Source organism: Anopheles moucheti, chromosome 2, assembly GCF_943734755.1.
Source record: "Anopheles moucheti chromosome 2, idAnoMoucSN_F20_07, whole genome shotgun sequence".
Classification (NCBI taxonomy): Eukaryota; Metazoa; Arthropoda; class Insecta; order Diptera; family Culicidae; genus Anopheles; species Anopheles moucheti.
Window position 1 is genome coordinate 84,191,825 of NC_069140.1, and position 20,674 is coordinate 84,212,498.

Sequence of the window (20,674 nt, forward strand, 5' to 3'; positions counted from 1 at the left end):
AAAAGATAGAAAAATCTGTGTTATTTGCAATAAATTGATGCTGCATTTCACTGCAACCGGCACACCTGTACATTTTCCCTTGACAGCCCGTTACGTCAAAACGAACAAACGTCAAATCGTAACCAACTTGCCTCCAGCTACCTTGATGAAAGCGGCGGACATTTTGAGAAGGAGGCTTTATTTTCGTTTCGGGAAAAATAATGCCAAAAAAATGAAAAAATAAGCGCGTTTCGGTGCGATGTGAATGGCGAGGCGTTAATTGGACGTAACAGCGAAACGAAAACAGTAATACGGTGCATATTGCAGGTGCGGGAAACATTCTGTGATAAACGAACGCAGCAACCACGGAAAGAAAGGGCCCATCCAAGCCATCGCTCACGCCTGGATCTCCTTGAACAGTACGCTACGCAAGCAGTGTGGTGTGAAGAATCTGGTGCGCTTTTGTCCTGTTCCGTGTGTCCTGTCTGCCCGACAAAGTGTGAAGGAAGGTGCATTGGAGCAGGTGTGTGTGTGGAAAGGTGTTAACGTGGTCATTCGTCAAGAAGGATACAATTTTCATTTGGTAATTGAAGTAATTGTGGCGGGTGTTCGCTAGAAGGAGGGAAAAAGGGAACGCAATTGCAACCAAATGGTGTACGTGCCTGCTGCCGAGCCAACTCCAATAGGGGAACTTCCGGCCAAGGATTACTTCTAATCGTTTGTGAAGCAGTGATTGTGACCGCGAACAAGGTTAGACGGGTGCTGTTATTTAAAAGAAGTTAGTGCTTTTCAACTAGTCCTCCAACAATAGGGGGAAACGGCAGGAAGAAAACTGTCACGCACGAGAGTTTTTTTTTTCTTCTCGCCTATTGAGAACGCTTCATGTGCGAAAAGTCAAAACCACCCCGTGCTCCACGAAGGGACGCTGCGACCACATGGATGGTGTGAGGGTGGATCGAGGGATAATGACAGCGGTTAGTGCATTTTGCTTCGGTGTGTGACGAGCAAGAGAGAGAGACAGAGAAGGAAAATCACACGCACACACACAGCTACAGTGTTAACGCGCGTTTTTTTTTTGTTGTTGCGTTACAACATTCTCGCGGATGCAATGGATATACATGCGTGCGGAATGGGCAAAAAGAAGACCCACTTGTGCGTTTATGTGCACGTACGTGCTGCACCGTCACCGCTTGCTTGGTTCGTGTGTGTCCGAATCAATGCTACTTCCAATGCACCGGACGGCAGTAGCTAAAATACACACATGATGATTGTATCTCTTTGATGAGCAGTTTTTGGAGACCCTTCGTGACCTCAGGGACCGTCCCGATCGGAAGGATTCTGTAGAATACGTAACATACACGCTAACCAGTCCACGCACAAAAGGAAGTTTGGTTGTATGTTTATTCATCTGGCGCCAAAACCGCTTCACAGTCTTGCCCTAGGACTTCCCCTATTTGGGCACCTTAAAGAACTTTAAGGGCCGGATCGACCGGTGTCATTCCGTTGACACGACCACGAGTTCAATGTTCAGCTCGTCTGCGTAGTGACCGCTCCATTGTTTTGCCACATAAAATCCCCTGAGCCAAATAATAAAAAGCGGGACCAAAAACCCTTTCTGTGCCACTTCCTCTCAAACGCTACTAAAAGGGGTTTCGACAGCTGTGGACAAAGTTCATGTCTCAAATGCGTTTGTGGGTGTCGGATACACATAGTCCTTACATAGAAGTTCTACATAGTCCTTGCTAGTCGCGACAGGTGTTTCGAGTAGAGTTTCGACTGTAGATTTCGTCAGTGTGGTTTTCGGTGCTGACCCATAACCCAACATAGGTGAAATTTTGAATTACTTCTGAGATGAGATCACCTGCCTCGTCAATCTCCAATCCGAGATTATACGCTGTCTTCTTTACGTCTTCAGCGTATGCCAGGATCTGGATTGACTTATGAAAGATGGTCCCTGAAGTTTAAATCAAGGGCCCTCAAAAGCATATTCTTTATCTTACTAGAAATAATAATTAAAAAAGGCATTCTATCAAATTGCAAATCGTATATTGTCCTGCACATTACTTACGTTTGGTTTTCTGGTTCCAGATTTCGAATGTACCGGGTGGACACGCACTATGTGCGCGATGAAGAAAGATGCATAGATGTGTTTCCTACCAAGAAGAGCAGAAACACTAAACTTACCGACCGAAGTACCCAAGGCAACCCCATCCGCAAATAGGTATCAGCTTCGGATACACACACCGAACCCTAACCCGTAACGATGGATCCCGTCGGGCCGTGGTCGTACTCGTACAATCGATTACCGGGCACAGCGAGTGGGGAGTTCCATCATCATCTAGCATCGGCCGCAGCAGCTGCCAGCGGAACGGCAGCACTAACCGTGCATCATAATGCGGCCGGCACCGCGGTCGGTATACCTTCGACCACGCCGCAGCTCCTGCTTCAAACCGCACACACAACCTCTCTCGGTACCACGAGCGGTCCATTTAACCCATCCGGGTTTCTATCGCCGGCCGGTGTAGCCGGATACGATGCCGTCTTCACACCACTGTTCCATCATGCCGCAACAGCCGGTAATCCCAAGCCCGCACACTACAGCACAACAGCTAGCGGCAGTGTTGCGGCCGGAAACGGTAGTGCAATAAATACGCAACACCGACAGGTACTCATACAGGCACAAACACCCGGTGCTGCTATAGCAGCAGCTGCGGCAGCCGCATCGGCAGCGGCCGCTGGCAAGCAGCATACCGAGAGTCTCCGCGATAACTACGCAACAACGACGGCAACAGCAGCGGCAGTAGCTGCACAGCATCAGCAAAACTTCCTAACGTTCATCGGCCAACAGGCAGCTGCTTCGCACAGCAGTGCACTGAACAATGGACCAAGCGGTACGGGCGCGAGCACCGCCAACACGTGGCAAAGCAACAACAACCAGCTGCCGAGCCCGTTCGGTATAATGCCGCACGAAAATGTACTACCCTCGAGTCCATCGTCCAACAGTAATCCAATAAGTGTGACCACTGCACCGGTAAAGTACGAAAACTTTGGCGCTCACTACAACAATACCCTGCAACACTCGCAGCAGCAGCAGCAGCAACAGCAGTCGCAACAGCAGACACAACAACAGCTGCAGCAACAGCAACAGTTAGCCACGCTGGTGGGGAAGATTGCGGCAGCTACTACAACACCAGTGACAGCACGTTCGTCCTCGCCGGTGGTGAACGCAGTGACGAAACCGGTCGGACAACCACCACCCAACAGTGCGACCGGAGGATATTACCCATCGCACGCTAGTAGCAACAGTACGTACGAATCTCCGCACCCGTCAAGTGGTTCAACGCCGTATCAGGCAGCAGGTGGCGTCGGTACCGCTTCAAGTAAGTCATGCCCTCCACCGAACGACGGTGGCGTTGGTCGCGATTCGTCTTCGCTCCTGGCAACCTCAGCAGGAGGCTCGGCAGCAGTGTCTGCCCGTACGCCCACCATTGTTGGCGGTGTGGGCGTTTTAGCGGAATACAACAAGTTCGCTTCGGCTGTCTCTTCTCCCTTGCCCTCGTCTTCGTCATCTACCCTTGCGAGCGAAACCGAGCCCAGTGTGCTTTATTCTTCATCTCGTGCCACCTCCATTACTGACGCTAGCCTCAAGCACCAACAGCAGCACCACCACCACCAACAGCAACTGTTTCAGCATCACTCTTTAAACCATTTTACAATGCCACGACCGACGACGGATCACTCGCCACCGACGATACTGCAATTTGGCGGGAACAAAGTGCGTCCACCCTCGGTCGGTTCGCCGTCGTACAGCGGGGCGGGGAAAACGTCTTCACAGGTTATCCTTAGCCAGCAACCCCAATCGTCACCGATCAGCTACTCGATGACGGACAACAATCTCCAACAGCAGCAGCAACAGTCTAAAATAGCCCGCGTCAATGGCACGGCGGGTTCGTCTAGCAGTAATAGTAGTAGCAATAATAGTAGTACGAACAGTAGCAATAATAACCCTAGCAATACAAGCGCGCAGTCTCAGCAGCAGCAACAATACCAGCAGAACAGAACCAGTGCCTCACTTAACTATAGGTCCTCCTCCTCGACTTCCACCTCAGGTAGCTATGGAGTCTTGCAAATAGGGGAATCGGCCGGTGGTAGTGGAGATGGTGCACAGCAGCAACAGCAACAGCAACCATACCACCATCCACACGTGCATCATCACGCACCGTATCACATGCTGGCGATGGCTGCTGCTGCTGCTGCCGCTGCCGCCGCTGCAGCATCGAGCGTAAACGCCGCGACCATCTCCACCATCAGCTCGTCGTCGCTTTCGCGCGTACCATCCTCCTCACCGGTGGCCGGTTCCACATCCTCCACCTCGTCCGGTATTTCTTCCGATTACTCTTCACCCTCGTCTTGCAATAGCAATCCACCCCGTAAGGGGTCTCCCTCTACTACACAGCCAGGCTACAATCCAATCTACGGTACGTCAGTAGTGCCCGCTAGTAGTGGGACCAGCGTGCAACAGTACCAGCAGCATCAGCAACCGTCCTTTGCACTTGACCATTCGAAACCTCATGTCCAGCATCAGCAGCAAATAGCGTATCCTTCGGTAATTACACGCACCCAGCAGCATCCCCTTCCAATGGCGCACCAGACCGTGGGCCAGCAGCAGCCACAGCTGTCGGAAAGTCAGTGGGACTCACCGACCGAAAGCAAACACGACCCGATGGTGATGGTAAAAAGCCTGCAGCGTCCAATGCTGGAGGAGACAACCGGCAGTTCTGCAAAAGAACCCGCTAAAGCGTCGAAAGCTGGTCGGAGTAGTACGGCAACGAAATCGCGGCGAAAAAAGATGGAAGGATGTACCACGGCCGGTAAAGTAGATGCTAAAGTGAATGGGCTGGAACAGCACGCACCTTCCAGTCGGGAAGCGGAATTATCGCAGGATGAAAGCAGTCGAAACGATCGTGTCACGATCAAGTCCGAACAGGACGCCGGTGAAGCGTTGGAACAGCGATGGCACTACAGCGTATCGAATGGTGTTGCGGGTTCTCATTCGGTCGGTTTTTCGGTTCCCACCAGTTCGCCTTCCTCCTCGTCCTCCGCATCGTTCTTTCCAGCCTCTCCCCATTCTCACCTACACCACCCTCATCCTTACCCGTATCATCATCCCTCGCTGCACCATCTGCACCAGCAGCAGAGCGGCAGTACATCGTTGACCCCACTCACCACTCCCGGTGCTGTTCACAGTGTCCCTCACAGTCCTGCAGTAGCGGGTGGTGGTGTTATTTCGCAATCTGAGGGAAGTGCGTCTTCTTCTTCCCCCTCCTCTTATGTCACTCTGCTAAACGTACCGCAGACCGTGGGACACGAGCCGGCTGCTGCCGGTGGGTCCACAAGGAGCGAAGACGAACGGTCCCGACGGTGGACGACGTTACAGTCCCAAGCGCAGGAAAAGGTAGTCGTGCCCAATATAGAGGAAGAACTTGGCTTTCTTGCAGAGCATAACGGTAGCAGCAGCAGTCCGCGCACCGCCCAAGCATCGAATAAAGCGTCCGGTGAGACGGAGTCGGGCAACGATCTGGAGCCGGTGGCACCGAAAAAGTTAAACGTTCCGGACAACATGAACAAAGGCTTTATGGCGAGCTATCTGAAGTTTCTGCAGGGTGAAAGGGAAGGTTCACCACCGCCGGTAATGCGCACCGGTCGGAAAGCGACCTGGACCCGACCCGTCACAACACCTTCCGGACCCGCGGCTGTTAAGAACAGTACAGCGACGAACGCAGCGAGTTCGGTTTCGTCCAGGAGCAACAGTGCGGCTGCTGGTGGCAGCAAAGCTCACGATGTCAGTAACGGTATCCCAGAGGTAGAATGTGAGACCCAATCCGCTAATTACAGTATTCCTGCTCTGCAGACTCCTAAGCCGGCATCTCAGCAGCAGCAGCAGTCGAACGCAAATCGGAAGCGAAAGTACAACGCACCCTCACCGGCCGGTACCAATCACGAAGGTAATGCACCGGTATCATCATTTGATCCGGTCACAACGCAACACCCGTTGCAAGAGACCGGTGTTGTTGGGCAGCAAGAATTCGCAAACGAGGCAAACAAAAAGCACTCGAACAGCGTCCAACCTGAACCACCGCCGAGTACAATCATTAGTATACCGAAGAAAGCGCGCTACCTTCAGCAACAACATCAACAGCAGCAGAACATTGTTGCTCCTCCCGCGGGAGATCCTTCCGGGCATGCTGTTGTGGCATCGGCACCGACGGAAAGCGCTCTAATGCTTTCCTCCCCTACAGGTGGCACACAACAGCAGCAACAGCAACAACATATTCTACCCGCCCCGAGTGTGGGGGTTTTATCATTATCTGGCCATCAGGCACTCACGCAGCAGCAACAACAGCTGCAACAGCAGCAGCAGCAACACGCACTGATGCAACAAACGTACTATCATCACCATCCTCATCAAGCTCAGCAGCAGCAGCAGCAGCATCTGCAACAGCAACAGCAGCAGCAACAGCAACAGCAGCTGCAACACCACAATGCACACCTGCAGCAACATTTGCACCAACCGCATCAACAGTCAGAAGAGGCAGCTGCCTTCAATCTGTACGATTTCCATATGCGCAGGCAGCGATGGTAAATCGCACTAGCCTTCCGGTGTGCAAAGGTCTGGCTTGATTTGAAGGATGTTGATGATGATGTACGTATCCGTTCCCATTGTTCCTTCCGTTGATCCTTTTGTTCCTTTCGTTACACGGCGAGTCCTTGTGCCATTGTTGTTGTTGCGGGTGGGGAAGTAAAAGAGGGCTAACGAAACGGGGGGAATATGGAAGACCGGTTCCCGTTCTGCTCGCTGGTATGTTTCAACGCGCTTAACAACTAATCCTTCCGCCAACATCTCAAACCTCCGGGGTGCTACCAGAGTTGCAAGTCGCTAAAATGGCTGCACACCACACTTAACACGGGAAAGCTTTTACGCTCGATCATCCTCCACCAGTAGGGTCACACAATACAAAAACACAATCCGTTCTTTTTTGTTTGGTTGTTGTAAAAATTAATACTCTTTCGCTAAGTGAGGAAAGGATGCGTGAGTGCCTCCTGTCGTGAGTGTGTGGTGGAATTGCTGTCGATCGTAGTCGATTCACGCAAACATTGAAAACATTGTTTGGCAAACAAGAAATACTCTCAGACATTGGATTCGTGATCTCTGTGATATACATGTGTAGGATGAAGAAAGATCGATTTTGGCCACACCTTTCGTTTGGAAGCCTTGTTGCAGTGCAGCTGTTGGTTCTCTCTAGCTGGTTTAGGGGACAGTGTGTGAGTGTTTGCTTGGGTAGTTGATGGAGTGACACAAGGAGAGTGGTACACTGCCTGCTAGTCTCGTTAGGTTCGTACGTTGCTGCTGCACACAGTTAGGTTCTTTTGTACAACACGATCACAACAGGTCGGTTTTGATAATAAGGATGGAATTGAAGCACTCATTCACTGTACATACATATATAGAGCGCAGCCTAGTACATGAACACAGTGGCGAGGGTTTTTAGTGATAGTAGATACGTGGCTTCGCATAAGCGTACTTCAAACGTGAATGACTGCGCGTGTTGTATTAGGTCTGTTTTGCTTTCCGCCAGTGACAAAGGATGGCAACAATACTGAACCAGGTTCATGAAGGAAAATGAAAGTATTTATTTATCGATGGTGGGAAGTCAAATATGGAAGTAATAAGCCACAGGTGACTAGGCTAAGAAAGAGGAGGAATAACAACAAAAGAAAAAGGGAGACAAAATGAGGGACAATACGTTAAAAAAGAAAACTCGTCACTAGCCGTGTACATTCTACTAGCTCCGGATACGGTTTGGGTTAAAGGTGAACCACGTTAGTCTGGCCTAGCCAAAACAGATGGCTAATATGTGTGTCATTTAAGCAAACCACCCGGACCCAGGACGCGAAACAAAAACTAACAAATAACAACAAAAAACCCAGCAAACTAAACCCCATAATATGGCCATATGACGCAATCACAACAGGAAGGACGAATGTTTGATTGAGTGTGTAGTATAGTAACGTGTAAAGCCATAAGTAAGCTAATGAACCAGAACCGGCAAAAGTGTGTACCGTGTGTGGCACAAGGGGGGCACTCAATGTTGGGTTATGTTTTCCCTCTCTTCCCCCTGCAAATGCTCCCATCTGTTTTAGTTTTGTATTTATATCTCCATTCAAAGTTCACATCAGTCAAATCACGTTGGTATATTCAGAGGTAAGGCCCAGCTTTCCGGGTCAACCTTCCCACTGGAACATAAATGCGAAATGTAAATCGGGATATCGGGACAGGAAAACAATAATGAAGCTTGTCTTGCGGCAGTATAATCAGAGTGGTTTTTTTGTTTCGATGGCGTATGTGAGAGAGAGAGAGCAGATAGTCAAAACGGACAAAGTTATGAAGAGAATATAAAAGCCTTTGATTTTATGATACAAACAAAACATTCCGTGTGTGTTTGTGCGTTGTGATTGTAGGGTAAAAGCCCCCAGCGTAACAGAGGTAGCACCCCGGGGGAGGAATGGAATGGATTTGGTTATGAGGCGAACCCCAACCCCACTGGAAAAAAAAGAAACAACAAATGCGTAGATTGATTTTATTCGTTGCATGAAACCAATGAGTAAAAGCTGCATGAGTAATGTGTGATGTGTGACATCAGACCAAACCAGCAGTCCCCCACATTCCCAACCGCAAACAAAACAAATGGTACGGCCATCCGTGTAAATATCCCTTTTTCCCCGAACCGAAGTTTTCCAATCCTTGCGCGTGTTGCTACTTCTGTTACGTTCGATCCGAACAAGCGTCGTCCCGAGGCTAATCGACGTTCACCATGACGCGTTAGCGCGATATTGTTGTGCTGATGAAGGATCTCCACGTGTGGATGTTTGTTGCTGAAGCGTAGAATGTGTCTCGGCGGGTGAATAAGGATCAATACTGCAACCTTTCATTCTACTACAATTTAACATTGGTTTGGTGTATATATTACGATACAAAAATAAAGCCGACGATCCACTGATTGTTCCACAACGGCGCGAAATGTCCAACCGGAAGGCAAAGGCGAAAGCAGTACAGCTGCAGCAGGAAATAATTGCGGAAAACAGTCGCACCAGCACACAAGCGGCGGGTCCACGCGCGATGGATGATATAGAAGAACCGGCAGAGTTTGCGGATGATTCCGATTCTGATCCGGCGTGGACACCGGAATGCAATAAGGTATGTTGGCGCGGGGTGATGAGCGTAGCAACGGAGCATTGTGAATTAAGTGAGTGAGTTTAAAGTTGTTAACTCTCTCTATTATGAGTTATAATACGTGAGTGAGTTTGCTCGTTACCGTGAAGAGTTAATTCTCAATCTAAGTCACTCACACGAGTTTTATTCAACTAAGGATTTTAACGAGTGAGTGAGTGAGGAGTGAGTTAGTTGTCACGCACACCCTCTTTGATTTAGTATAGAGTAGCTCACTGTGAATGAGTTGAATCTCTTTGTGAGAATTTGAAACTCACTGGCAAGAATTATAGGAGTATAGGCAAGTAGGTTTGAGTTATTAATCATCGCGTAGAATTATATCCTCAGTCACTCAGTCTTTATCTCAGTATAGAGTAGGTCGTTGTGAATGAGTCGGGAATGAACCATTAAAACTCTTTGTGAGAGATTGAAACTCACTCACTCACTGGCAAGATTCATAGGAGTATAGGCAAGTAGGGGTGAGTTATTAATCATCGCGTAGAATTATATCCTCAGTCACTCAGTCTCTATCTCAGTATAGAGTAGCTCACTAATTCTTTTTTCCAGAGATTCAAACTCACTCACTAGCATTATTTATAGAATAAAATTAAATTAATTGAACACCATTTTCTAAATCCCTTTTTTTGCTACCTTTGCAGGACGAGGAAGACTACGAGGAGCGATTGAGCGGCAAAAGGAAATCGAAGAAGCCAGCAAACAAACATCAGCCGCAGGCACGTTCGAACATTCTTTCAGGTCCGTATTCCTTCGGATAGGACGAATCCCGCTTAATATAAGTACCGGTAAAACCGTGCGGTGGTTGTTGGGATGTATGATGTTAATATCATTGCCATTTTTTGTCACGCAGATTGTTTTTAGTAGCTGACCAAACAAAAAACCCAGCTTGCGTGTGCGTGTGTGTGTGTAGCGCGGTACTTTTTGTTGTTGTACGATTCAAATACGATTCTCATTCACACTCTACTGTTTTCCATGTACTGTTCATTATTGCTTACCTTCCCCACCACCAACACCACCATCCTAATCCATTGAACGCCATCACCGAATGTTGTCCTGTCGCTGTGGAACTAAACTCGTACGCTGTCGTTGATGGTAATTTGAACTAGCTTTTTTAAAAGAGATAAAAAAAAGAACCTCTCTCAGTAGAATAGTGTTATGATGGATGATGTAAGGAAGAAGATCTTTTGCTTGTAAAGTTGCGTAATGAAATGGGGTTTGTCTTTCTTTTAGTTGCGGCTGCAGGTGCTGGAATAGCTGATTTCGAGTACGGCAGTGAGGAGGAAGGCCCAACACCAACAGCAGGCGATAGTATGCAGCAACAGAACGCAACCCAATCTCAGCCCCAGCTGCAACAAATTCCTCAAACGGTTGTAATGCATTCGCAAACGATGTCGCAACAAAGACCCTTAAGCGAGCAGCATCAACCGCAAATGACGATGTACTCGCAGCGACAACCAGCCCAAACATCACAGTATAATATGCATCAACAATCGTACAACACAACCGGGAGCAACATCGTTAACAATACGACCTCCCAGGCCAGTATTCACTCGAACAACAATTCGAATTTTCAGGTTAGTCCCTCGACAGTTTTTATACTTCCGAAAAGAAGCATTCTTGTTAATGTTTTATATGTTTTTTTAGGTTGGAGATTTCGTTGCAGAACGAAGCGATCTAGCACAGGACTATCCACCAATATGGCGGGTAGATGGCAAAATGTTACTACAGAAATATGAACCATTTGACGATCAGAGTGGGAAAATTCTTTACCGCCTTGTAACAACGGTATGGGTTAACCGCGCTCTAGGAGAACCATTTTTCTATTGATTGACATGTATCTTTGTTTGCAGTATTCAGCGTTGAATGAAGAGTCGAAAAAGAAGTACGTTCGCATACCGGTCCAGTTCCGGGTGCACAACCAGATGGAATCGATCGTAGAGTTTATGCGCAGTGAGATGACCGGTAGTAGTGCGCTTCGTGAGGATGGCATTACGCCGTCCGGTCAGAATCAGCTGGTGGAAAAATCCATGGACGAAACGAAGGTGTACCAGGATGTGTTTGAAGTGTACATACAAACGCTGATATCGCAGGCGCTCGATCCGAACTTTTTGAAGGAAATTTTCCAGGAGCAAGGTAAAAACGTGAAGATTAGTGTTGTACTTAATTCAATTCAGAAGAGTCATTCATATGAATCATTAGTGAGGAGTCATTCTAATCAGGAGTCGATTCTTAAAATATTTATAAATCCTCAAAGAGTCCTCTAGGATTCGATGTGAATCTTCAAGGATTCAATGTGAATAAATCGGCAAGATTCGAATAATTCGTCTGATTCATATGAATCCTCACGATTCATGTATCTCGGGAAGCATGGTTTTTTGTTTCTGAAATAGGAATTTTCGTACAGATGAAATAAGTTGTAAAATTTCAACCGAATTCAAATCTGTATAAACATTCTTATTTCAGAATGCAAAGGAATAAAAATCATCTTTAAATCATGTTTCGGAGAGATTCTTGAATATTTCAAAGATTCCTTCATTCAGATTTATGAATCTGAATCAGATTCCCTCAACACTAGTCAAGACCATGCGTTACACCCCAAGGTTAGAGTGCTTAATGTGGTTCCCTTTCTTTTCTTACAGATGACTACTTTTTGTCGCGAGTAAAATCGATCGATAGTCTAACAGAAGATCGACGACGTCGGCTCGTCCAGATTACGCCGTGGCCGCGCAACATTCTTAACTCGTTAGCGGTTTTCCCCGCATACGACGTCGTGACCGAGCTGGGCCACACGTCGCATACCGTGCACCAGCAGCACTGCTGTGTCGCCTGCCACCAGCCCGGCATAGCCGTGCGTATCGTGCTGCAGGGTCAAATGTACAACGCGGCGACACTCGCCTCGACGACCGGCTCGCCGGCGGCATCCCAGCAGTACGACAAAAGCTTCCAGCTGTGCCGTGGATGTTCCGCCCGGTTCGAACTGTTGCACAAAATCTTCCACCAAAAGTACATGATGTTTGTCGAGTGTGCCAAACGCGTCAATCAGCAGATCACGAACGACTCGAACAAGGCGGCTACCGTCATCCTGAACGAACTGCTCGCAGACGAACATTGGCTTTCGATGGTAAGATGGGGTGGCACTGTTAAGCAGACAGAGAATAAGGGGAAAAAACGCGTAATTGATGATCGTTTTTTTCTTCTCCTAACAGCTTTTTAAAGAAGTGCGCAGTATTTGGGCGGAGATAGAACATTTGGAGAGGCAATATCGGAACCCGGTTGGCACTCAGTAAAAGGTGCGCTCCAATCCGTTGTGTTGTGGGCGCTTGGTTGGTGAGTGTTGTTTTAAGTTGTACGGGAGAAAGACATCAAGTTCAAAATTTCTATTTACCTTACGGCCTATCGTAAGCGCCATAAGTTCCACGAGTGTTTGGCTCTCTGCCGAACGTGCATTTACGCCACCCGTCACGATACTTCAAGCTTGCGTCCGTTGCTGTAAATGTCCTTAAAGGATTAAGACAACAGCGGACGGCTTAGTGTCTAATAGTGTGCTTATAAATACAGTGTGTGTGTGTAGCGACTGTTAGCAACTTCATACCGACAGCGTCCAACAATGGTTGAACAATGGTTTTTCATGCACTTTTTTTTCGTGCCGAAAGGCATTTCAGGCATTTTACGTTTCCATTTTGGTTCGTTTATTTTCTTTCGCTTCATTTAGCTGTTATATTCTTTCTTATTTTCTATTACCTTTTTTATTATCATTTTCAAGCGTAGTTTTAATTAACTGTGCTTTAAAAAGTGGCAAGTCGCGCTATGTACAATTATCGACAAACTCTTGTAAAGTGTATGGCATACTTTAAATATAAAGATAACATTTTTAACATAATTCACCTTGCGCGCGGGACAGGGGTATCAGTATCCGAAAATTACCGTAAAATCACCAAGATAATTTCAACCGATCCGTTAAGGACCTTTACAAGGTAGTCCGGTGTCATTCGCGTGACATGTTCAACACCTGGATAGGTAAACTTTACTTTGATCTCTAGTTTCTAATTGAGTTTCGGATATTCACAATAGTAGAATGATACAGAACTAGTGCTGTGCTTAATGATGCAGTTTTGGAGAAGAGTCATTCATATAGAGGCATCTTTAGCTAGGGGTCATTAGTCATCAGACACAAATCAGGAATCGGTTGTACGTTTTTTAAATGTTTTGTATTTTCTGTTTCAACTTGTCTCTCGAAACGAAGAATATGACTAGTACTGCTTTATTCTAGGGTATCCGCATCTAAAAATAACTCCTTTCACTAAATACCTCCACACCTGCCTATCCTTCCCCTAATCTCGGTACGGTATTTTAATCGCTGTTTAAAAAAAAAAACCTAACCTCACCAACTACTACAAAAATCAATTCGGGGGTGGCTACATGTCTCACTATCCTGTAACCGTAGTAGTACTTGAGCTGTTCTGTTTGCGAACAAACCGGAAAAGTGGTCAAATAGTTCGCTCTGGAGAAAAATGGGTAAATATTTGCTTTTAAACGTTTTCGTTTTGGTACGTCCCTTGTCTTTGACTCCGACACACTCTGGAAGATGATAATAACGAGGCAAATCGGGGTGTATAGCGTAAGGATAGAGGAATAGTAGTATTTGCGTGTGTGTGTGTAAGAGGAGCTTTCAAGCAGTATCTCCGACGGTTGCCGGGTCATAATTTACTCGCGACATAACAAACGTTCGCCATCAAGTATAATGTGCCTTATCGGGAGATTAACCTAGTTTTATCTGGTAGAGCAACAGTATGATCGTATATATATATATTAGGCTAGTGTGTGTGTGTGTATGTCGAGGAGTGATCCCTATACGGCTACGAGGTACACATAAAGTTTAGCAGTAAGGCCGTTACACCCAAATAAGAGCAAGTGTGTGTGTGTGTGTGTGTGTATCTCTGTGTCGCGAATAACTCGCGAATGTGTTTTACTACGCATTTTGTAACGTGCAATAGAGGATGGCTTCGAATATACTTTGTTATTTGGTTGTCGCTTCGTCTAGCACACTTTTCGTTCCGCCGTAATTGCATTTGTGTGTAGTAAAAATTGAATGAATTAAAGTACTTGGAGGAAGCGGGCCGGCGACCCAAACGCGCAAAACACACACACACACGCAGCACCGTGTTAAAAACGAGATCTCACGTCGATCGCGCAAACAGAAGCGCGCGCTGTAGAAGTACGTTAGTGCTAGGCAAACGTGTTTTAGGCGTGTCTGAATTCATCCCCGAATCGATGTTCGTTCGATGTTCGACGAGGAGAATCGTTTAATTGTCTTTCTTTGCTTCCGATGGGCCACCGGCACCGGCGGTTTGAGTCGTTGATGCAGAGGAACCAGTCACGGTCGTTGGCTTTGCCGTGGCGGATCGAGGCAGCACGGCACGCAACAGCGGAGCGAGGAAGATGTTGCCACCGATGAACAGGATAAAGCCGGAGAAGCGCACTACCGTGTAGATGTGCCACCATTTGTGGAAGCTCAGAAATACGAACGGAACGAGACACCAGCCGGCCCACACGATAGTGTAATACTTGAGCCCGACGAACACGAGTGCCCGCAGGAGAGGTTGCTGTTGGAGCAGTTGCTGCAGCTTATCGCTTTTGGCAAATATCGGCTCAACCTACAATGGAGTAATGCTTAATGAATCTCTTGGGCAGAGCAATTCGTACTCTGACTCTCCATTGGAGAGTCATACGAATCATTAGTTGGCTCTTAAAATTGAATGAATTCCAGGAATGACTCATGAATCTTCGAGAAATTGATAAATGTTCCTTATTTTTCGGACTTACCTCCTTCTCCATCCGGATAACCATAAACTCTAGCAGGAATGTAATGTAGTAGCCGCTGTGGAAACCGTGCCAGACCGCAAGGAAGAACAACGCACCGAGATGCGACAGCATGCGATTGTTGAGGAAGCGCAAACGCTTGTACACATAATTCGCGACCCACGTGTTGGTTTGCACGTTGAACGATTCGACGTAGTGGCCGTACTTGCTGGTATTTTCGAAAACGCCCACCTTAATGTTGCTACAGCCCGACAGCTCATCCGAACAGTACTCCCGTTCGCCCGGTTTCGCGTCAATGTACGTAAGACCTGCGGTAAAGAAAAAGCGCCTCGATTAACATACGGTTGCTAATAAAGCTTTTGCTGCTTTATCCGAACGCACCGTAAATAACGGCAGCACCTTCCGCGAGCAGCCAGATCGAGATGTATTTGTACAGCGTTATCCGTCCCCAGGCGCCCAGATAGATGTGCTTCATGAAGAGCGATTCCTGCTCGTACTCCTCCGACAGGAGGTACGCATCGGAGACGTACTGGGTGCCGACCTGGTTCACCACGAGATAGAACACACCCTGGAGAAATTTCTTCATCGCGTACGCGGGTGCATTCTGCGTGTGCGGTTCGTACGCACCGGCGATGAAGCGCTGGTAGCGCAGGAAGCTAAACTGGGGCCCCACGAGCACGGTGGCGGGAAAGTAGGTAAATGCAATCAGCTCCAGCAGTGTCGGTGCCGGGATGCATTTCGCGTCCGGTTTGCCATTCCGTTCCTTCGTTCTGCTGTCGGACAGATCGAATGCAAGACCGATCAAACGCAGCACCAGCACACAGTGTGGCATGGTCCATTTAATGTCGTACGTATCGCTTGTCGTGTAATAGTAACCTGGAAGGAAAAACATAAAACTTTTAGAAGAGGATCGTGTGCCCGGGGGGTTTTCCTTCGCACTGCCTTACCAATTAGCAAATATCCCATGTGATAGGAGAAGCTCACCGGTACCAGCAGTGTGCTCCGGCCGAGGAAGGTATTGCACAGGAAGCTAACCGCAACGGCCAGTAAGCTGTGGTAGATGTCGGTGCCATAGTTAAACACCACGATCGATAGACCGGTCAGGGCAATGTAGAGATTTCGCACCGTCGAACCACCCTTGAGCTGTCGATAGAGCGTTCCGATCGGGTAGGCTGCGGGCGTTCACACACGGCCATGATTGTAGGGATTCGCAGGCCACCGTCGTTCGTTCCCGCGTGAGAGCGAATAAGGTGCGAAAGTGGAGGTGCAGGCGCAGAAAAAAAACAACGAGAGAAAGAAATGAAAAAGAAATGTTAGCAGACGTTAAATATAAAACGGCTAAAAATATAACTGGCCGCGCCCCCCTCCTGCTTATGCCGCGTGGGGTCTCCTCGCATCCCATTATTCAATCGATACCCCAATGGGCTTAGCGAAATGCCAGATAGGAGGACCCTTTCTGCATGCACATGTGAATTTGATTCGGGTACGTTGCAATGCCCCGGAACGGGCCCGCATGCACGCGCCTTCTGCATCCACCACGGTTATATCATTGCTGATCGAAATCGGTTTTCGTAACCGGCGGCATTTGTAACAGCCGAATGATTTGCACAGGTGGGGGGGGGGGACAGCAATGTTGTGTTATGCGCTCCGATTCGATACACGCATGGAGCGGCACTTACCGAGCAGGACGGAAAGAATGAGCCGGATTGCGGGTACCGATGCACCGCTCACACTGGCAAGGGCTTCCACGGGGTTGAACATTGCTGACCGCAGGCGGATGGCGTCGTTGTCGTCGTCGTCGTTGCTCCCGGTTGCAACCGCTGCTGCTTTTTCGGCCGAATTATAATGCCACGTTCACGCTTGCCCTATATGTGCACCTAGTTTAAACACCAAAAGCATTAAAATTATATAATTTACGTGCGTTTTTATCACTGAAGGCTCCTTTAAGGCCTTGGATTAAACTTTTCACTAATCCCCCCGGTCCGTGTTGGCCTTCAATGCCGTTTCTTGTGTGCGATTATTGCGACGTGGTGTATTATTTGCCTTTTTCTGCTTCTTCCTCCTGTTCTGGCTGACACAATTTCCACCAGGAAAAAGGTTACACTGCTGCCGGTTTACCGATCGCTCACACGCGCGCTATCGCACCGCAAACACACAAGATGCTGTGTGCGAATGATGCTGTGCGAGCAACCGCATAAAGACGCAACTGCTGCAATCGCGTAAAGCGTGTAAACCCAGCTCGTGGACGAAATGGGTTTGGCGGATGTAACTGATGCAAAACAAGCAAGCCTCCTCCTTGTTTGTGATCGGTGCCCTTATGTGCCACGCTTAGCAACTCCCTCCGACACAGCAAACACTAGTCTTCTCTCAAAGGTGGACCTCTTTTATGCACGCAAACTGCAAACTTTTCGAACTTTATACATTGCATAGAATGCAGCACCGAAATGTACAAAACGAAACACACCAACTAATCGAATTACTACAGGTCCCCTTCACGACAGGTAGTTTTGCGGGGGCCTTTTAACGATGCAAATTTTATTCCGTCGCCACGGGAGACGAATAAGCTTTGCAAATTGCAGAACCGCTCACCGACAATAATTGGCCACCAAACGGACGAAGGATGAACAGAAACTTACGAATAAAACGCGCTCGTCCGTAGTGTGATAAACAGCAGGAAATGTTTCAAAACGAAACAATGTAGGCCGTGGCCAGATGGGCGTACTTTCCGCGTAGCGCAGCGATGTGTCACGAACAAAGTAAACAGTGCACAAAGGGGGAATTTATTTCGCGCGAAAAACCGCGTTTTATTGTTACTAACCATACGTGACTATTCATTCAAGAAAGCTAATATTATTTGGGTATATTTTAGGAAATTGTAAATGCGCTTGAACGATAGGAGAGAGGAAACAACATATTTGCTGGTAAATTAACAACTTTGAAGCTGTGGCCTTGGCTTGACGCTGTCAAACTCCATGTGGATTTTGACGTTGTTGACAGCTGATGCTACAGTGGTGGGCACGTGTTTAATAATGTTTATGATGAAAAAGGCAAACCATGTGGTGTTTCAAAAACTGTTCTCATTCCTACTATGGTAAAAGGATGTAAAATTAAATATTAAAGACCGTAAAACTAAAAAAAAACCTAAACTAAACTAAAAGTAAACAAAAAGATTGCTTATGTTTCGACAGGTCACGCGGAACGTGGAGTGACTGGGCGTCTCCATTGCGTTATGTTGGAGGCTCCAAACAGAGAATCACGGAGAGTCCTTTGCAATCGATCTGAAAAGCTCAGAACCAACTAAAGCCCGGGCGCGCATCAAAACGTACTGCATGCCACTATCTGTTTCATGTGGAGAAGCGTGAATGAACACTCATGTACGAAAACAATGAAGCTTATTACTTATGGGATATACTTTGCACACAATTTGGATGGTCTTATTACTATTATATGGCGCCAAAACTGCTTCGCGGTCTCGGCGTACGGCGGATGTCTTTAAACCATACACAGCCGAGAGTACTTGTCAGCCAATCCAACATTCCGGGTTTTACGGCGGATACATCAATGTCATCACTCCATCTCAATTAGGACGTATGACGCCTCTACTGTTCACTGAAAAATTCTCAAACTTCCAGGTATATTGAGATAAATGAGATATCTTAACCTGCCATTTATCCTAAAATAGTGAAGATTTCTCAATCTTTCAGGAATCATGCAAACCTTCAGCATGATAAGGTAAAAAAAAACGAACGAAAAACAGAAAGCGGACGCCCGGTGTTAAAGCACATTTACGAAATATTTTTATTACTATACTCTTGTACAATACAATATCATTTTTCCTTTTGTGTGTGTGTGTATGTGTTTTTAATCGGTACCAATATTTCATGTCAAAGTGTTGGTTTTTTGCGACCAAAACCAAACAAAAAACCGGTTTGCGCGATCGGTTTCGGCCACGTGTTTGCGTCGGATAATGTGCAACCGCTCTCTCTCTCTCTCTCTCTCTCTCTCTCTCTCTCTCTCTCTCTCTCTCTCTCTCTCTCTCTCTCTCTCTCTCTTTCGTCAGCTTTTGCTGCCGCCAGGAAACCATGGAATACTGTTTTTGTTGGTGGTCCAAAGGTTGCCCGTTGTCTATCTTCTCCTGCACCGATATCGGTTTAAGTCCCTCCCTTGATAATCGTTTGTGTGTGTATGTGTGTGGGGAAGGTTTTTGTACGTGTAGCTCTAGTTCGGGAGAGTTAAATACGTAAAGAGAGGGTGATGTACCGTGTACAGCAGGATAGACGAGGAAAAACGGTTATTGGTTTGGTTGTGCCAGTCCACACGGCTCACATCGGGGAAGGAATGATCGTTTGCTCGTCTTCATACCGGGGCTGTTGCCATCTAATTGACCTTATTATTATATGTTGGGTTTCACGAAGCGTTTTTTTTTGTAAAAAAGTGCCAAAACAGAAAACGGTCCAGAAAAATATAACATAACACACACTGTCCGCTGTCCACTCTTTGTGCCACACTGTCGATAGAGAACGCATCGCCTACTGCCACGCCTTCGCGACAATGTGCGGGTTCGGTAGAAAATGAATCGAAACGTTTGAAAAACATTGAGGTTCCAGTTTGCAGTTGATCACTTCCTGCACCCAAAAAACAATGCAAAGGATAGTGAACTTCAGCCTTAATATGGTTTGTGTGTGTGTGTTTGTTTTTGTTGTTGATCCTATCGGTCCGACGATGACGATCTCACCAGTTTGTGCGTGGATTGGGTGGTGTGATTTGTCTGGGAGTTTCGGTTTCATTCATATATTTATTTTCCTGGTAAAGCAAGTGATTGTGTATAGGTATTGAAAATGATAGAAAAAGTCATCAGAAAAGGGCTTGTTGCTAGTTACGCTACTGTTGCTTTACACAATACTTTTTCATTTTTTCTTTTTGTTCGTGTCTGTGTGATTTCTCTCTCTTTCTCTCTCGTTCTGTTTTCTTCTGCTTAATATGACGCACAATGCGTAATCGTCTCACGATCCCGAACCATTTTTTTTCTTTTGCTTTACGCGTTCATCATTTCATTCCCAATGGAAAATCCACCAACCGGGAAACGAAAACCGAAAAGAACAAACAAACAGTGGTGATTTCATATTATTGCCAATTTGTGTTACTCGTCTCAAAGCTCGTCACGCTATAAAAATGGAAAACTTTTGCAATTTTAATTTTGCTCCTCACTGTGCGTCCCCACCATTTCGACGTTCACGCGCGCTATACGCGCGATCGCGAACGTTTGTTGCCATTTTGTATTATTATTTTTTGTTACCGGCCGTTTGTGCTCTTGCTTATTGTACATACATCATCATCGATCAATAGCCAAAATCCGGTACCGGACGCGATCGAGATTAATGATAACCATCGAAATCTTCACATTCAATACCGCCCCGCAGGCAAAACATTGCGCGCCAATCCACCTCCTCAGCTCTCGCCTGCGCTTGTGTGCGTTATGATTTACCGCCATTTTTCTACGCGCGATCGCGCCAACGAAACGTCGATCGTCGATCCGCCTGGATTGGATTTTGTTTGTTTCTTTGTTTGTTTGTTTCTTTTTTTTGTATA

At 47.1% G+C, this 20,674-nt stretch overlaps 2 protein-coding genes across 5 annotated transcripts; one reads left to right on the plus strand and one right to left on the minus strand.

The window, feature by feature from the left end:
• The first annotated feature begins 198 nt into the window (after positions 1 to 198).
• Positions 199 to 13,184, plus strand: LOC128304555 (midnolin homolog). 4 transcript variants are annotated; one of them, XM_053041750.1, is made up of 11 exons: positions 199 to 502; positions 2,068 to 3,445; positions 3,506 to 5,163; positions 5,227 to 5,984; positions 9,024 to 9,235; positions 9,907 to 10,003; positions 10,496 to 10,839; positions 10,910 to 11,050; positions 11,116 to 11,398; positions 11,905 to 12,386; positions 12,472 to 13,184. In XM_053041750.1, the coding sequence occupies exons 2-11, from the start codon at positions 2,243 to 2,245 to the stop codon at positions 12,550 to 12,552; spliced, it is 5,259 nt and encodes a 1,752-aa protein (XP_052897710.1). In that variant the 5' UTR covers positions 199 to 502; positions 2,068 to 2,242; the 3' UTR covers positions 12,553 to 13,184. The 4 variants fall into 4 exon arrangements, with proteins under 4 accessions (XP_052897710.1, XP_052897735.1, XP_052897727.1 ...); XM_053041775.1 differs by lacking the exon at positions 3,506 to 5,163 and having other exon boundaries at positions 2,068 to 3,359; positions 5,478 to 5,984; XM_053041767.1 differs by lacking the exon at positions 199 to 502 and having other exon boundaries at positions 3,368 to 5,821; positions 5,891 to 5,984.
• A 276-nt stretch (positions 13,185 to 13,460) lies between these two features.
• Positions 13,461 to 17,202, minus strand: LOC128301605 (lysophospholipid acyltransferase 5). Its single transcript, XM_053038177.1, has 5 exons — positions 16,765 to 17,202; positions 16,033 to 16,257; positions 15,467 to 15,961; positions 15,089 to 15,393; positions 13,461 to 14,919 (listed from the first exon to the last, which is right to left on the minus strand). Exons 1-5 carry the CDS (start codon positions 16,844 to 16,846, stop codon positions 14,569 to 14,571), a joined length of 1,458 nt encoding a protein of 485 aa, XP_052894137.1. The 5' UTR covers positions 16,847 to 17,202; the 3' UTR covers positions 13,461 to 14,568.
• Between the last annotated feature and the right edge of the window lie 3,472 nt (positions 17,203 to 20,674).